The sequence below is a fragment of the Leptonotus elevatus genome, chromosome 1, assembly GCF_054856555.1.
Source record: "Leptonotus elevatus isolate MCC_2025b chromosome 1, RoL_Lele_1.0, whole genome shotgun sequence".
Lineage (NCBI taxonomy): Eukaryota > Metazoa > Chordata > Actinopteri > Syngnathiformes > Syngnathidae > Leptonotus > Leptonotus elevatus.
The window spans coordinates 37,229,975-37,247,791 of record NC_141239.1 but is presented as its reverse complement, the minus strand read 5'-3'; the positions used below and the strand labels follow the sequence as shown (position 1 = coordinate 37,247,791).

At 38.6% G+C, this 17,817-nt stretch overlaps 1 protein-coding gene across 2 annotated transcripts; it reads left to right on the top strand.

The window, feature by feature from the left end:
- Window positions 1-487: 487 nt before the first annotated feature.
- Window positions 488-17,575, top strand: hfm1 (helicase for meiosis 1). 2 transcript variants are annotated; one of them, XM_086096724.1, is made up of 41 exons: window positions 488-607; window positions 1,621-1,719; window positions 1,806-1,921; window positions 2,127-2,367; window positions 4,009-4,340; window positions 4,804-4,845; window positions 5,200-5,270; window positions 5,337-5,469; window positions 5,916-6,067; window positions 6,152-6,229; window positions 6,368-6,523; window positions 6,597-6,797; window positions 6,874-6,962; window positions 7,050-7,093; window positions 7,175-7,276; window positions 7,388-7,533; window positions 7,667-7,761; window positions 8,653-8,786; window positions 8,906-8,953; window positions 9,051-9,131; window positions 9,300-9,391; window positions 9,486-9,592; window positions 10,033-10,080; window positions 10,181-10,278; window positions 10,358-10,492; window positions 10,569-10,654; window positions 13,168-13,251; window positions 13,413-13,570; window positions 13,654-13,757; window positions 13,839-14,024; window positions 14,115-14,180; window positions 14,246-14,370; window positions 14,512-14,591; window positions 14,673-14,746; window positions 15,246-15,323; window positions 15,444-15,481; window positions 15,556-15,742; window positions 15,853-15,898; window positions 16,067-16,139; window positions 16,787-16,929; window positions 17,065-17,575. In XM_086096724.1, exons 2-41 carry the CDS (start codon window positions 1,640-1,642, stop codon window positions 17,117-17,119), a joined length of 4,404 nt encoding a protein of 1,467 aa, XP_085952850.1. In that variant the 5' UTR covers window positions 488-607; window positions 1,621-1,639; the 3' UTR covers window positions 17,120-17,575. The 2 variants fall into 2 exon arrangements, with proteins under 2 accessions (XP_085952850.1, XP_085952842.1); XM_086096716.1 differs by having other exon boundaries at window positions 497-607; window positions 1,616-1,719.
- The last annotated feature ends 242 nt before the right edge of the window (window positions 17,576-17,817 follow it).

Genomic DNA, 17,817 nt, shown 5'->3' with positions numbered 1-17,817 from the left:
AAAAGGAGTTAATGAACCTCTTCCCTTTGGCGACAGATTTATGGTAGTCTTATGGTTAATACTGTACATCGTTTTTTATTTTTGAGTGTATTATTATTATTATTATTATTTTGGGTGTTTATTCGGCGTGTGTCTCAGTTTCCAGATGTGGACTTATTTAAATAAAAATAAAATTGGATTAACAAATGTTCTCTCATTATGGTTGAACCCCAGGATGGTCTTTGTTATTGCTGTACTGTATTAGTGGCTCTCAGCATATTTTATTATTACTTGGTCACGTTTAATTAGCGGAATTGGAGTAAATTCTGTTATTTTGTCATTATATATTAGTATTAGGTTTTTTATGTAGTATTAAAAATGTGCCTAATTTACACACTCATTGAAAGAAATATATACAAATAAAAACATAAATATATATTTAATAAAATTCCACTACCTGCTAATTACAGGTATTATTAGGATTCCAAATAATGAGTTGGACTATGATTTGGAGTTTGTCCTATTCAAACCGGCAAGACTGATATACTACTAAAATCTCTCGAAGTCTATGAGATTCGGGTAATAAGCTCCTATTAGCGTCGAAGAAGGGAGCCGTTGATGAACAGAGGTAATCAGACAATGATCATTTGACGGGGAAATTGTAATGTAGCTATGTCAAATTGAAGTTCAGTTTGTTCCTAAGCGTCTGAATTTTTCTGAAACGCTAATATAGACGTTCCGTACTGTTAGCGAAGTTATTGCTAGCAGTTAGCAATGCTAACTCATTTTCAGTCTGCTCTGAAAATGACCAAACAAACAAAAAGACAATAAGTGTCTCATAAAATATGCAGTATTGTATTTATTAAGTTGTTTTAGCAAGTTTAATATGTGTAATGTCTGTTACAGTCTTTTAAATTGAGCAAATCGTGACAGTTGTTAAGATAAACATAATAATTTAAGGAGCAGTTGTAATGTTCACACACAGATTTAAATATTAACCAATATTTTAAAATGTAATTCTGCTCATTTTGAGGCTGATTGTCTCTTTTCTTGCGTGGGTTTTCTCTGGGACAATTATTTATAAGTATGAATGTTGAATGGTTGTTTGCTTGTGTATATCTAAACTAAACTGTAACTAAAAATACCAAATTACAGTCCTGCCAAATTTAGGGTCCTCATTGCAGTATATATCCACCAGAGTAAAACACAGTCAACATTTATAATGATATATACTGTAGATAAACAGTAATGTTGTAACGTCATGTGCAAGTTAATGTTAGGTTGTTGTTGTTGTTTTTTTACTTTGGCACCACATCATCATCTACTGTGAATCGCCCAACTTCATTGTTTAATTTTTTTTTAAATTATTATTATTATATATTTTTTTTTTTTATCTCTGACAGTGACATATAATGAGAGGTAGAACAATGAAATGCTTTTCCACCTGTTTGCATTACTATAACAGAATAATAGCTTTGTGTTCAACTAAACGAGCTCCGATTTCCACTGAGTTATAAATGTAATTAAGCCAAGGCCATCATAATTTCTTTATACAGTACAGTGTATATATTTTGTGACATTTTTCTTTAGTGTTGTACTGTGAGATTTTTCTAACGTCACATCTGTCTTGGCTTAGTAAAGCTTGAAAAGTGCCGCACTAATGGATAAGATTTTGGACTCAGATGACTGCACCTTGTCCTTGGACAACTTGTTTTTCGAGAAACCTATCGTCCACAAAGTGTGAGTACAACAAGAAAGCCCCGAAACTCGCTGCCATCCCTTTTATTTAAATTAATATTGTGTCCTTTTTGGATTGTAATCAACAGAAAGCCACTGCACCGGGAAGTCAGTCCATGGCAGCTGGAAGCACCTCCATCTCTTTCCCAGATTCCAGCCACTCAGGTTATGCAGGAAGAGGCAGCGTCGCTCGCTAACCTGTACAGTATGTTATGTTCATATGTGAATTACTTTTCACTTGACTTCTATAAACTGCTCTGTATCTGGCTAATTGAAGTTGAACTGTTTGTTATAGCCTTGAAGAGCTTTGCTCTTTCTTCGCCTTGCAAACAAATTGTAGTGTTTCAAGATGCATTCTTATAATACCTGCTATACAACTCAGTCAGTTATAACAGCTTTAGAATTCACAGGTTCCCAACAACGACTGTCAAACAATCTTATTGCGAGTGAGAACGAGGAAATCCAAGACACCACCCGCAGCGACAGTAGACTCAACGGCCTTTGGGGAGGTAATGGTATTAGGGACCTCTGTCATGGTCCCCGTCAGAGTAGCATAGATGAAGATGACAGGCCGCAAGATACTGATCGAGGAACCATCAGCATGAAGTATTTATCTGTGGGTGACAGGAAAGGTCCACCTCTGCGGAGAAGGCAAGTGGCAGTTCATACTCATTGTAGCTGTACATTTGCTTGTGAACTATGCTTTCTGGCACTCATTTTCATTTTGATGACCTACTATTTAGGGATAGCACTTTTCTTTTTGACTACGATACATATATATATATATATATATATATATATATATATATATATATATATATATATATATATATATATATATAGTATATAGTATATAAGTCAAACATTTTGAAGTTTAGCCATTTCTTTCTGGAAAATATCAACACGTCAGGTACTGTATTTGCAAACTCATAATTAAGTCAAGTATTAAACTTCATTTTTCAAACAGGTTCCAAGTTACTGTGCAAAAATCAGTGATAAAATTCTCTTTAAATTAATGTTACTTTGTTGCCTGTACAACGTAAAGGATTTATGTCGATGAGACCTTGAGGCTGGAACAAATGAATTCACTTCAGATTGTTTCATAAGGGAAGAATTATTTTCAAATTCTAACGACATGGAAGGATCGTATTCAATTTGGGAGTTCCTGCCATCGATAAATAAATTAGTAATGTTGATACACTTTGTGTTTTCCACCCTATGTTAAGCCAAGACTCATATTTGACATTTGATCAATTTTACAGCACACCACTAAACAAAAGTTTCACTAAAAGTATGTATAATGGTGCTTTAGAATGCAAGATTGATTTGTTCTGTTACAACGCTCAAAATATGCAGCAACATGTTTCTGAATTGAAATGAATGCAAATGTCATGATTCCAGCCTCCCAGAAAAGGCCTTGATAAAAAAGAGGCACTCTATCATAGCGCACTACTAAAAACATACAATAGTGACAAGTTTAAATAGAATGTTACACACATTGCCACAATTTTTGCTTCAGTTCTACGTGCATTGTGCTACCCCCTGGTGAGCCTCAGCCACCAAGGGCCAGAATGATACAGAAATACAAATCCAACTCCTCAGTAAGACAGAATATTAGTGACTATTGTTATTCATTATTACCAGTCACCAGGGTTATAATGCCGCAATACCAATGCAATTTTTTTAATAGCAATTTTGCTTTGTTTGTTAGCATTAAGCTAAACAGACATTCCTAAGGCAAAGCTACAACGTGTAATTAACTTTATTTTATGTTTAGTTTGCCAATAAACTTGAGCTCAGAGTGGTAGTACACAACTTGAAGCCTCTGTTTTGAAGACTTTTTTCACTATGCTAAACTGATGTTTGTTGTGAAGCGAGTTGAGTTCACTGCCACCACATAACGCTCGTATCACAGATTTTTGCTCTCGTTTCAAAACAATAAATCAGCCAAACGTCAGCGCGTATTTGGAAAAACTCATTAGTTGGGTCATTCGTATCGTAAGGCACCACGACGTGAAACAACATTGATGTGAGGTGGTAGTCGAAGAGCATTTATTTGTTCCTTATGTCATTATATGTCACTAGCGTAGATAGATGAAAAATTGTAGTCAATAAAAAAATTTTGGGAACCAATTTAATAAAATTTTGGAAACACTAGTATATTATGTAGTAGAGCGGCTCAATCTCCAGGTCACTGTTGTTGCTGGAAGCCAGCTTTTAAATTAACCTTCACACTGGACTGCAGCTACGAGTCTTCATCTTTTTGCTCTGCTGTGATCCCGCCCCCAACAGCTTGTTCAAGGCTCCCATGTGGAGGCGCGGAGGTGACTCGTCAAACGCAAATGACCTCTGTAGCAGTCAGACCGCATCCAGACCTGAAACTTTTCGCAGTCCAGTTGCCGTGGCAACAGCGCCTCCTCCTCCTCTTCAGCCAGCTTGGGCGACATTTAGCCAGGCCTCTCCTCCTTCCCCCTTCCAGCGAGCCTCCTTCCTCCACCCTCCTCTGCTCTCATCTGCAGTGAGCGTCAATCCCCCCCAGCAGGTGGCCCATGTCAAAAGGCGGGACAAGGGCACAATGAGAGCCTTGGTTTCACCCGGCGTGCCTCAGCTGCTCCATGTCCAAGGTTCTGCACCACGATTACACGCTTGAATAACACATCTCTAAAGAATATTCGTACTGTATATCCTCTTAACAAGGTTGCGGCTAACGACCAAGCAAATGTGCAGCCATGACAGCAACTTGCAAAATGTGCTTGGGTTGCATTGGGGTGAACCGAGGTGAGCTCTGTCTAGTTGTAAGGGAACATGCTAACCACTAGGTGGCAGGAAGGAACAGCGGACAGAGTGAAAATCACAGTATTATTGTTTACCATTGTTAATAGTGAACTATAGCACATAATTAACTTTAAAAACAAATCTCATAGCACACCACCAAACAAAAATGTCTCAAAACATATGTACAATGCATATTGAAAATAGTGTGTTTATTTTATACAATTTTTTTTTATTATTATTATTTTATGCCAAGTTTGAATGTCCGATGGATTTTTACATGAAATTTTAATGGCTGTATTTTGTGCATTGTAGGCTCTTCAGGATCTGATGTTTTGCGCCCAGTCTCTGTAATCCGTATCCTTTTTTTTTTCTATTTAAAAACTACAGTTATTAAAGTCCCTAGAAAGTGAAAATAACTGTCTTCTAAATTTGACACACTCATGCCGAATTCCAAAGTTTGTCACATGATGCTGTTATAGCCACAACCAAATAACATGAGAAAATGAATAAAACAGTTGTACGCTTTATGTACAACATGCTAGTCTTTGCACATTTCCAATACTTCATACAAGTTTCTTCAAGCAATGTACAGTATAATGTATTTATAAAACATCTCTGAAATCACTTTAAAGGGCCTTTATATGAAATAATTTACTCTGAGGTTTTCACAAATACTTGACATTTTCAATTCCTGATCCATTCTAACAGCAGCTAAGTTCAGACCCGTCTTCAGCGAGTTCCCCTTTTTTAACTACGTCCAATCTAAAGCTCTAGATGAGGTAAGCATAATGTAAACCGAGCCTTAAAGTTTGAGAGAAGTGACGTTGATAATGTTCGCATCTCAGATTCTTTACACAGACAAGAACTTTGTGGCATGTGCTCCTACCGGATCTGGTAAAACGGTGCTGTTTGAACTGGCCATCATTCAGCTGTTGATGGAGACCACAGAGCCCTGGAGAGGCGTCAAAGCTGTATACAGTTGAGTTTTTAGTTGACCTTGTTTCAAGTTTTTATGTAATGCAGAATTTACACAAATGTTAGTCACCTCCCAAAAAAAAAAGATTCACTCATGTCTCTTTCAAAACAGCTTTTGTGGGTCATGTAGGACATATTTTCATAATTGACATATTTACCAGTCTTATGATTGTTGTGATTTCTGCTCTTTGACAGCATTTCTTGACATTCACACTTAAAAAATAAATAAATCATGGATTAAACGTGATTAAATGAAAAGATCATAACATAAAAACAGTGAAATGGCAAAACACTCACGCAGGTAAATTCACAAAATCAAACCAAGATGTTTAGCTCAGTAAAATGAAAGATAGCAGATATGGAATTGATAAGATCAGTGGAATTTTTTTTTTTTCAAATTCAATAAAAAAAATAGAGCTTTTTATACATTGATTGTTTCTGCTTGCCAGTGGCCCCCATCAAAGCTCTCTGCAGTCAGTGCTTTGAGAACTGGACGAAGAAGTTTGGTCCTCTGGGGCTGAGCTGTAAAGAGCTGACGGGCGACACCGAGATCGACAACATCTTTGAAATTCAGGACTCCCACATCATCTTGACCACCCCAGTGTGTGACGGCAGTGCAGCAGTAAAAAAAAAAAAAAACAGGAGCAAAAGGCTTACGTCGTATAACGATGTCTTCTTTCCCCAGGAAAAATGGGACAGCATGACAAGAAAGTGGAAGGACAACTGTCTGCTGCAGTTGGTCAGACTCTTCCTTATAGACGAGGTTAGTGTGTTTTTCAAATATTAAGCCCCAGTGTGTGAAATTGACCTCCTTTTTGACGTTCATTTTTTGTACCTGAATGCCACCATACGGCTCATGTGCTTTTATTAAATCATTCAAGATGATCTGATGTTCTTCCAGGTACATGTAGTGAAGGATGCAACCCGTGGTGCCACTCTAGAAGTGGTGGTTAGCAGGATGAAGGCTGTGCATGCCTACAGGACAGTCCACAATCAAGACAAAGGCATCTCTATGAGGTTTGTGGCTGTGTCGGCCACCATACCCAATATTTCCGACGTAAGGGAACTAAAATCCTGCTCTCATTTGTAGCTCCTGTGGCGCTTGTGTACTAATCCTTCCCTGCGTGTAGATAGCAGATTGGCTGTCCAATGAGAATGGTCCAGCTTCATATCTGGAATTGGATGAGAGCCACCGCCCAGTGAAGCTGAGGAAAGTGGTGTTAGGATTCCCCTGTAGCCCAAACCAAACAGAGTTCAAGTTTGACATGTCTCTTAATTACAAGATGGCCAACATCATACGGACGTACTCCGACCAGAAGCCTGCTATAGTGGTACGTCCACTCTAAAAGTAAAGTGGTGTAGTGTTGTTCTTGGTAACCTTGTGACAACAATCATCTTCTTCTATAGTTTTGCACCACCAGAAAAGGAACCCAGCAGTCAGCTGCTGTTTTTGTTAAGGATACACGGTTCATTATGACCACTGAACACAAGCAAAGGTGTTCTTTATTCAACAGCAAATTACATACTCTTGCGTGTGACAACTTCAAGAGAAAAATCATGTCTTCATCCCCTTGCCTTTTCAGATTGATGAAATATGCGCAGTCCATTCTGGATTTAAAATTAAAAGGTGACTTTTTTGGTCATGTAAAATTATGTGGTAATATAATTCACTGGGCAATTGGCTGACAGGTTGATATTTTATGTATAGATCTGGTGATACTGGGAGTTGGTTACCACCACGCTGGAGTTGATTCCTCAGACAGAAAAGTGATCGAAAAGGCCTTCACTCTTGGAGACCTGCCTGTCCTTTGTAAGACTGAGTTTCTTTTCAACTACATTTTCAGACAACTGCTCGATGTAGCATTATTTTTTGTGATACTTGTTTAATGTGTGCTTGTCTGTCTCTGTTTCAATCCTGTAGTTACCACACGCACTCTTGCCATGGGAGTGAACCTGCCTGCTCACCTGGTGGTGATCAAGTCCACCGTGCAGTATGTTGCAGGCTCCTGTGAAGACTACAGTGAGGTGGACATGCTGCAGATGATTGGCCGGGCTGGAAGACCGCAGGTAATGTCAGAATTTGTGACTCAAATGTATTAGTTTGAATATTAAATAAAAACAAATGCAATGAAAAAAAGAAATTATGGACTTTGAATGTTCTACAAGCCTGCTTTTTAATGACTTAATATTATTGTCTTAGTTTGACACTTCTGCTACTGCTGTGATCATGACCAAGATGCAAACCAGAGACAAGCATATGAAACTCATGAATGGGATGGAGATTATCGAGAGCAGGTAGTGAAAGTTTATACGACAGTTGTAAAGTGAACCCCAGTTTATTGCAGTGATACATTCCATTCACACACAGTAGATGAAAATGGCAATATAGCAAGAGCAAAAAAATGTTTACAAATTTTAATCGCTTCCACACGCTTTGAACACATTCAGACTTATTAAAATTCTATTTTTAATATTCCTTTCTGTCTGTTCTCACTCTTACGCAATTCTCCAAATAAGATTGAAATTGTTTGTAACCCCGAGTTAAAGTTTACTGTAAAACAGACACATTCAACAAAAAAGAATCAAACAATGTGACCAAGCCATGTAATTTTGTCTAATGAAATTATACTATCTTAATGCTAACATACTGTATAATGTTAAACACTGGATGGACTAATGGACATTAGCATAGATCAGGGGTAGGGAACCCTGGTCCTCGAGAGCCACTGTCCTGCCCGTCTTCCTTGTCTCCCTCCACCAACACAGCTGATTCGATGAACAATATTGTTATCAGGCTTCTACAGAGCTTGCTGATGAGCTGATAATATAAGTCAGCTGTGTTGGAGGAGGGAGACATGGAAAACAGGCGGGAGAGCGGCTCTCGAGGACCAGGGTTCCCTACCCCTGGCCTAGATGCTAAAGCAATTATAAACCTTTAAACAACTGCTACTTTAACATACATGGAGCATGCAACAATATGTTACTGGAGATTAGTGGGGGATCTTCTCTGCCTCTTCTTCTTGCTTTTAATTATGCTACCTCAGTGCTACCTGGTATGTTGCGGCACAATCCTTGTATAGGGTTAAAAAAAAAACATATATATATATTTTTTAATCTGTGAAATGGCAGGGGTGCGAATAGTGAACTGTGGGGAAACTCAAGTAGCACTAAATGTGTTTCGGACAGTTTGCACAGTCACCTGGTGGAGCACCTGAACGCCGAAATTGTTCTCCAAACCATCAGCGATGTCAACATGGCTCTGGACTGGATACGCTCCACCTTCCTCTACATCCGAGCGCTGAAGAACCCGGAACACTATGGTTAGCTCTCTGTAGAAAGTCTCTCACCATTAGCAGACAGCTTTAAAGTTGTCGTTGAATGGCAATTTGATACTCATTGTTGGGATAGCAATACTGATGCAAAGCCATTTGTAACTCAGGTTTCTCTGCTGACATAGACAGATGTGGAATTGAAGCAAAACTTCAAAGTAGGCTTTTACCTTCTCGATTGCCACTCGGATAATCAGACGTCGTTACTACGTCCAAACTTTAATTTAAAATTCTATTACTCCTCTCCTATCGTAGAACTGTGTCTTAAGAACCTCAACTCTCTGTCCTCTATCAATCTGATCACCATGGATGAGGACATCAATATTAAACCGACAGGTAGCAAAACACCTTTAATAGGTCTTTATAATAAAGGTAAGATATTACTTTTGTTTTTCTTTGATGGATTTGGGTTTGTGTAAAACTTTCTGTCTTAAATTTTGACTCATCTTCGGCAAGGATCTATATATTCAAGATCCCCCAAATGTTTTGTTTTATTGTTTTCAGAGGCTGGCAAGTTGATGGCAAGGTACTGTGTTGCCTTTGACACCATGCTGCAGTTCAGCAAAGTATCTGGCACAGAGAACCTGTCCGACCTGGTCGGTTACCTGAGCAAGCTCACTTGCAATTACAGTTCACATTGACTGATGGAATTCCTGTTATTCCTGTTATTAATTTAAAATGTCTGCACAGATTGAGCTGGTGTCTAAGAGCCAAGAGTTCAGTGACATTCAGCTAAGAATGGCCGAGAAGGGGCCCTTGAATACTTTAAACCGGGACAAGAACAGAACCACCATCAGGTCTCATCATAAACAATTATTGTTAATCGTATCATTTGTTATTTTATGTGTTATTATTTCAATATCGTCGCTGTCGGGCAGAATCATTGCCTCTCCAAAATCACTACTTTTCAGGAAATACCAAAAAATCAATTTCAGCTTTAAATCTGGAGGTGATACAATGGCATACAAACAGCTCCCAAATGAAGAAATAGGTTTGACAACACTTTTAAGGCAGTTGACGTCACACATTTGTTCTCAAGCCATTAAAAAAAAAAAAGATTGGTTAATATGTGTACAAAAAATAACAGACAACCTTAGAACAGTCTCACTACAAATTTTGCTTTTTAAATAAGAAGTTTACTACATTTGGACATACAAGGTTTTTGTCCGACAGTGACGTTATGTGTTTTGGGAAATAGATTCAAATTTGGTCAGATAAACTTGCGTGTATTTCTCAGGTTTCCGATGGAAGGAAAGATCAAAAGCAATAATATGAAAGTAAACTGGTGGGTGATTTTTTTTTCCGCTTTGGCAATATTGTGTCCGATAAAGACGAAATACCCGCTTTGAATTGTATTTCAAGCCTGTGTTTTTAATTCCTTGCAGTTTGATTCAAGCTCAGTTGGGGTCCATCTCAATTCAGGAGTATGGTCTCACACAGGATACAGCAAAAATTTTCAGGAATGGGATGCGCATCAGCAAATGTACGTCAGCCAAAGCAGAGACAACGAATGTGTTAAGGATTTCGAAACAGATTCCAACTTGTGTTTTGACTCCGACCAGGCCTTTCTGAATACCTGAGTCAGCATTCCAAAATGGGTTTCAGCATTCTGCTCAATTCTCTGATCCTGGCCAAATGTTTCAGAGCAAAACTCTGGGAAAACTCTCCGTATGTCTCGAAACAGCTTGACAAGATAGGTGAGGCTACCGCTAAAACAAATCACATTGCACTTACACTAACAGTCCATGCAAAACATTTGATACTGTTTTTCAGGCCAAACTCTGTCAACTGCTATGGTGAATGCTGGACTCACCACATTCGGCAAGATAGAGCAAACCAACCCAAGAGAGATTGAGTTGGTCAGTCTTCCGCTGTAATGCACACTCCTCAAAGTCTTTAAAGAATACACATCTTTTTTTAGATAGATTTATTCATTCACATAGATTTATACAATTACATCTTCTTTGCCATGCTAAATAAATATAAATTCTAAATATAAAATAATATAAAATGCATTTTACATACGGTCGTTGGTAGGTTATGGTAAGGTTTGAAATAACTTTTTTTCTTCGAGAAGCAATTTTGCTAATCAAAGACTTTATTTGAGGAGCAAATTACTCATTTTGAGGAGCATTTTCCATCTTAATCCCAAGGACCTAAATAAGTGTTTTATTAAACAATAAGAACATGACAATAGAACGGGGAGGTTGAATGTCGAGCTGCAGTGTTGGTTGTGTTTACCTTGGGCTCCAGATGACTAGCGGATAATCACTACGTATTACCGCCGTAATGAGTTAGCTTTCAATGACTTCTGTAACATTTGGCAGCTCTGCATTTTAGCGGCATAACCGCTCATTCGTAGTTTTGCCTTTCAATGTGTTTGCTTCAGGCACAAAATGCAAATTTGGACTTGCAAACTGTGATGCAAAACCACTTATTTCAAGCCTTATACGGTATTTTGATTATGCTAGTATCGGAGGGCAATATTGTGGTCTGGAAAAGCGTCATATATGATTTGCAAAAGTTTCAAATCTAGCAAACAAACAAAAAACGCTGTCAAAAACAAACAAGTACACCCCCCCCCCCCTCCACCACCACCACCACCCAAAAGACATCTACGTTCAAAATCGCTGGCGTCGGTACTTTTCAGGAGACCCCAAAAACGACATGTTTTTTCAAACATTAACATTGCATCATCAAAAAGAACAAGCCATTTTCAACACTTCAGATTGGTCCATAATTCATTAAAATGACACACACGTGTGGACTAATCAAAGGTATAGTTTTGTTTGTTTGGTTGTTTTTATTTATTTTTAAATTAACTTTGCTTTCGCAAGATGTATTCTCGCGGTATTTGTGAGTTCACAAACTCCCGAGAATCCATCTTGTACAGTTCCTCTGATTTCCGCCGATGCGAACCACTGGTGGTTTGACCAATCACGGAGCGACATTGTGTTTGGCCAGCGCCGACGCCGGGGAAAATAAACAAACCTAACATGGACGAATGGAGGCTGCAATTAATTCGGTTCTCGCAGAATTACTCACCGTTTCCTTGTTGAATGTTGAACAGCGAGAGGAGCTTCGTGCTTTTTGGGCTGGTAAGGTAAGGATATTGTGGGGAACTCCCTCAAGTGAAGCACAAACCAATCTGGCCATTGCCAGGCTATAAAAAAATATGAGACTAGTTTGTGAATGCCAAAATCACGAATAAGCATTGTTTTTTTTGTTTTTTTGTCTAAGACAGTAAATCCCAACTACTACCACTTCAACAGTTACATCAAGTGAGTTGCAGGAAATTTCCAATTTGACTTAATTGGTCCGAAAGTTACATTACTCGTCTAAATTAGCCGACGTATAGTAACAGTTCAATTCTCCTCTGTTGGGTGGCAGAATGTACTGACGCGATGTATCCACCGTTGCTTTTCTTGCAACGGAATAAAGTTTGAGGAAAAAAAGATTGGGAAAAATACTGGGACATGCTGCTTCCCTTCATGCAACCGGCTATAGTCCGATGCTTGGACACTGGCCTATAAAGTTGTTTTGTTTTGTGCATCAAAATGGCATCCGGGGTTTAAAAAAAAAAAAAAAGCAAACGAATCACTATGGCGGCAACTAAATGCTCCTTGTTTACTCAGATAAAGTCGAGTAGTCGCTCGTGGAGCTAAAGGTAATGCACTATTTTAATACAGAGCAGAGTGGCGCAGCGGAAGCGTGCTGGGCCCATAACCCAGAGGTCGATGGATCGAAACCATCCTCTGCTAGTTTTGACACTCCAATCATAATTTATACACGAAATGTTTTTGCATTCAGATACACAGATTCGGTGTTGCAATATTCACAAATTTAAACATGTCATCAAGAGTGCATTATCTTATTTGATATACTTTGATCTATGGCAGTGACATCACAAAAGAAGAAACCCACTCTGTCATGGTCTACTTTTGGGTGTCCTGTTTTTTTTATGCATTGTTTGCAGTATGTTTTTGCAAAACCCTCTCAATGTCACTATGTCACTATTTTCCATTTTAACACTAGCTGTTTATCGACATAATGGGCATGACATAAAAAAAACCCCATATGGATATATGTTTGATCAAATGTAGATATGAATCATATCTATTTTGTATGTGCAGTAGTTGTACTGGGCAAAAGTCTTAGATTTGTTGTACCTCCATCAAGGACGAACTATTAAAGGTGAAAGCAATTCATAGAGCTTTGCATTTGGTTCTGTGTCCCACAGTATTAGCTAATAAGTCATGTGAAAGAGGGTCATTAAAAAAACAAATCTGTTAGTGAGCCAATACTTTGTCAAAGTAATGTATTTGTACATATTTGATAATACAGTATGTTGTAAATTGTATGTTTTGTGCAGATTCTCAACAGACATCCACCATTTGGAAACCAAATCAAGGAATTTGTCCTGCACTTCCCAAAGTATGAGGTCACCTTAGAGCAGGTAAAAAGCTTTGGTAAATGTTACAGTATTTATTTGTGAAGAGTGTTTTCATGTTATGAACTTTTAAGATGACTAGAAATCCCAATGTCAGTTTTTAAGTAAAGCGTAGTAGCCATATTTTTTTTTACAATTTCCTTTCATGTCACCACTATATTTCCCAGCTACCAAGGTATAGCTACAATATCGCTGAGATTGTCGTGAAGGTGAACCTCAAAAACCGAGAACTGCTTCTGACCAAGAGAACAGCTCCGGACAATCACTATGTTTCTCTGGTCATCGGAGACTCTGACAACAATTGTGTCTTCCAGCAGAAATTCACGTAGGACATGTTTGACAGAATGATATTATAGATTGTGTAACAATTTCAAAAATAAACCTTTACCTGTTTGTTTGTTTTCCTAGTGACCTGTTGTTGTTGAAGTACAGTTGCTGGTCAAAAAAGATTGAAGTCTCAAAGGCCTTGAAGGGAGATGAGATCAGTGTTAATCTCATCAGCTCTGAATATGGTGAAATGATGTTTTCGTTTTAAACGTAATGTTCAAAAGCATGTACAATTGATGACCGGATTGTCTTTTCCTCTTTGACAGTTGGCCTTGACATCCAGCAGAAATTCAATGTGTACTACTCGGGCGCACGCAAGTTTGACACTCTTAATCTGTACAACGTGTCACATGATTCTGCCAGAGAGACACTAAAGCAGTCAGCAGCACACCTGCAAGCAGTTAGCAAAGCTGCACCTCTAAAGAGAAGCGTAACGTCTTCTACAGAGCAAGGTACTACAAGCATCGGGATCGATAAAAATAAATTAAATAAAATGGAGGAGAAAAAAAGGAAACCCTTTTCATTGTCTTCAATGTGATCAGATGGAGGTAACAAAAGACAGTGCAACCACCTCTGCAAGAATAAAGACCAGTGTGGTCATGACTGTTGTAAGTACGTATAATCATTCATCGTTCCACGAGTCTGTCCCGAGCATCCTTCATCTGCCCCCAAGGTAAAACCGGCGTAACTGTGGTACGAAAGAGGCTGACAAACAAAATTGGAAATTTCTCTTCATATTTGAGCGATCTGTGGAGCAGGTGGGACACACTTGCAGCCACTCCAGTCAAACGACTCAAGGTGAGATGATCCACAAATCCCACTGATGACATAAATATGGCTTTCTCGCAAGAGGATCATCGACACTGGGCAGAGAAAATGTATGACTTTTTTTTTTTTAAATGGAGTCATGTTTGAATATTGGCTTTGTTTTCTTGTGAGATGAAAATGACGGAGGACTCTGTGGGTGTCAACATGCAGCAGTTTTCATACAAAGCTAAGAAACAGCACACCTTGACCAGGTGAGCCTGTGGGGCATTCGTCAACAATAATGAACTCTAAAACCGGAATGTTTAATTTCACTATTCATATCTTGTTTGAAGCCACGACGGACACCACCACAGGGCCGGAGAAGGTTCTTCACAGTATCCGCAACATATAGACGACTTTGACAAAGGTAGTTCACAATTCCTCACATCCTTGGCATCGCAAGATTAAGTTACAGGTTCAATTCTCATTTTAAATCCTCCTCTTCATGCTGCTCATATTTTGACATGAACTCATCCGTTGCCAGTGACGATGCCTACAAAATGAATTAACAGTAGCTACTAGCTCGACATTGATCTTAGAGTTCACAGAGTGTCATCGCCAGTTTGCAACAGAGAGACTAGAAGAGTCACAGAAAGGCATAGAAATGAACATGCTTCTAAATGTTGCGGGGGCTCCAGTTGTGCAAAAAAAAATACTGAAATGTTAACAATATGAATATGTGCATTTAATACTTTAGTTCAAGTGAAGTAAAAGGTCAATTCCCCTTTAAATGTTATAGTGCTTTTTAGGTTCATCCTGAAATTTCACCTGAAAGCCCAATATCCCTAACTTTTTTGTGTGTAGTATATGTTTTGTGACCACACTTTTTTTCTTTTCTTTTTTTGCATTTGGTACTCCCTCTTTAGATGATGCCATTTTTATGGACATGTACAGAACAACGGAGAAGCCAGTCCAAGCTAATGTTGCACCTCGTACCAACCAAGGTTGTACCCCAACTGCCTTTAGTTTTAGATCTTATTTTGTCAATCCCACGTTTTATGCCAACAGAGACGAGTCTCATACAAAACTAATTCCGTCTGTCATCTGTGTAAATCAATATTCAGCTTCGGTCGGGTGGAGTAATACCGGATCAAATGCTGCTGTGAGTAAAGGCCCCCAAACGCACATGAACTCAATCAACACAGCCGACTCCATCTAGCATGTGCTATCCCACAGAGAACCTGGCAAGCGTCAAACCAGAGCACTCATAGCGACAAGGAGACATCGTCCCAAATACCAAGTATCAACTTTGACCTCGGAAATGATTGGGATGACTGGAGCGACTTTGATGAGGAGAACCTTGTTCATGCCAGCGACACCGCATTACTGACTCAAACTCAGTCGAATGAATGCAACATTTCAGGTAGTCTCCTTCCGGTGTGAGATCATGTTGAATGGTGCGTGTAGAGCGTGTGTTATTTTGGTACAAAATTAGCTAAAGCGCAACAATGTCATTTATGTTTGCATATGCAGGTCACGTGGCTAAATCACCATGTCGCCCAAATGCTGTTGCGTTGAGGTAGGGCCAGAACGTCCCTTACATACACTGATAATGTCATGTGCTGCAACATATTTATGTTGGTGGTATTATCCATATCTGATTCAAGTTCAGCTCAGGAGGAAGCTTTAGTTAAGGAATTTTTTAAATTATATTTATATATATTTTTTTCTTTTTTCCCCTCCTCAGGTCAATTTCCCAAAATATACTGAGCAATCCCGGACCCTCATATTTTGCAGGTGGACAGCTGAATCAAGCAAAGGTATGTGTATACATAAAGACAACGGCACGTGACATGTTGATAACTGAAGAGGGTTTTTCTTTTTCACTGAATCACATGTATGTGAACCACAATATGTGTCTAGTAGCATCCGTAGTAATTAGTTCTAATTTTGCATATGGGCTTTGTCTTTAGTTTTCATTCATCATTACACTTCATGCTGACGTTGTTTTACTTGAGAAGTGCTACCGCCAGGAATCAGGAAGTACTGTAATGTCTATTTTTTGGGTAGTTGTAATGTCACTATAACAGTCCACACATTGCGTGGTGGCTGTGGCTCAGGGTGTCGAGACGGTCATCCAGTAACCAGAAGTTTGGCTGTTCGATTCCCCACTCTCCCCAAGTCATGTGTCCGGTGTGTCCTTGGGCAAGACACCTCACACACATTGAAGGTGCGAATGTTTGGTGGTGGTCGGAGGGGCCGTAGGCGCACACTGGCAACCACGCTTCCGTCAGCCTGCCCCAGGGCAGCTGTAGTTAAATGAAGAATATATCAGGTGTAAAATGTCTCAAAAAGTGCTATATAAATCTGATGCATTATTATTATTAATGAAACCCCATACAATCTTAATTCTAAAAGCCATTGATAGATTTGACATGTGTACAAGATTGTTTTTCTTCATGTGCAGAATCCAAGCATGTTCAGTGCAGAGATCACAACAAAGTCACCAGAAAGAACGACTTCAAGTTGTGTGCACACACCTACTCAAAGATTCCGTTTCTTCTCGGCAATGAGTACACCGTGTGATGCCAATGCGACTGACAACAGCAGGTATAGGCTCATTTAATTAGATATATGGCTTCAGCTTAAATAATATTTTTTCCTTGCACATTTCGTGACGTGCTTTCCATGTAGGCTAATTTAATTTAGCTGAATGCCTGTTTCTTTTCCATCTTCTTTTATCAGGACCGACAGCAAAGAAGAAGAAACTTTTCTTGGAATATTTGATGGTATATTTTAGAACTTCTGGATGACCAAATGACCAAAGTGTTCTTTCCCCTTGATAGATGTTGTGGGATCTTGTTGCTTTCTCCAGATGATTTTGATGGTATATTTGAGAACTTCTGGATGACAAAATGTTCTTTCCCGTTGATGGATGTTGTGGGATGTTGTCTGGTTCCCCCAGATAGGATTTTGTATTTCTATATCTCATTGTTCACTTGTTTCTTCAGTATAGTGGAGACAGTACAGGTTTAAGATATACAGTAAATGAAATGTTTGTATTATTATTGATTGATTTAATTTACATTAAATTTTTTGAGGAGGCCAAGATTGTTGTTAAGGTCTGAATAGAAGTTGGCTCTTATGTGTACTTCAGAAGAAGAGAACAATGGTATTGCTTTGTTTGCATTTCCTCATATTTACTGTATTTATTCATTATTTCTTTATTCATTAAATTTATTTATGACTCAGACAAGACAGTGTGACGTTGTTATCATTGATTTCAATGACTTCCAAAGAGAATCCTCACTATGTACACCTACGCAAGCTAATCATTAGATTCTATATGAGCTATAATTTCAAGTATCAAACATTCCTTTAGAGATAATTGAACACATTTTTATATATTATGTTTAACTTTTTTTTTTGACCAAGTAACTCAAATATCTGATCGTTCCCACGGTATTACGTGCTTATCGCGAGATGTCGTTTACGTGA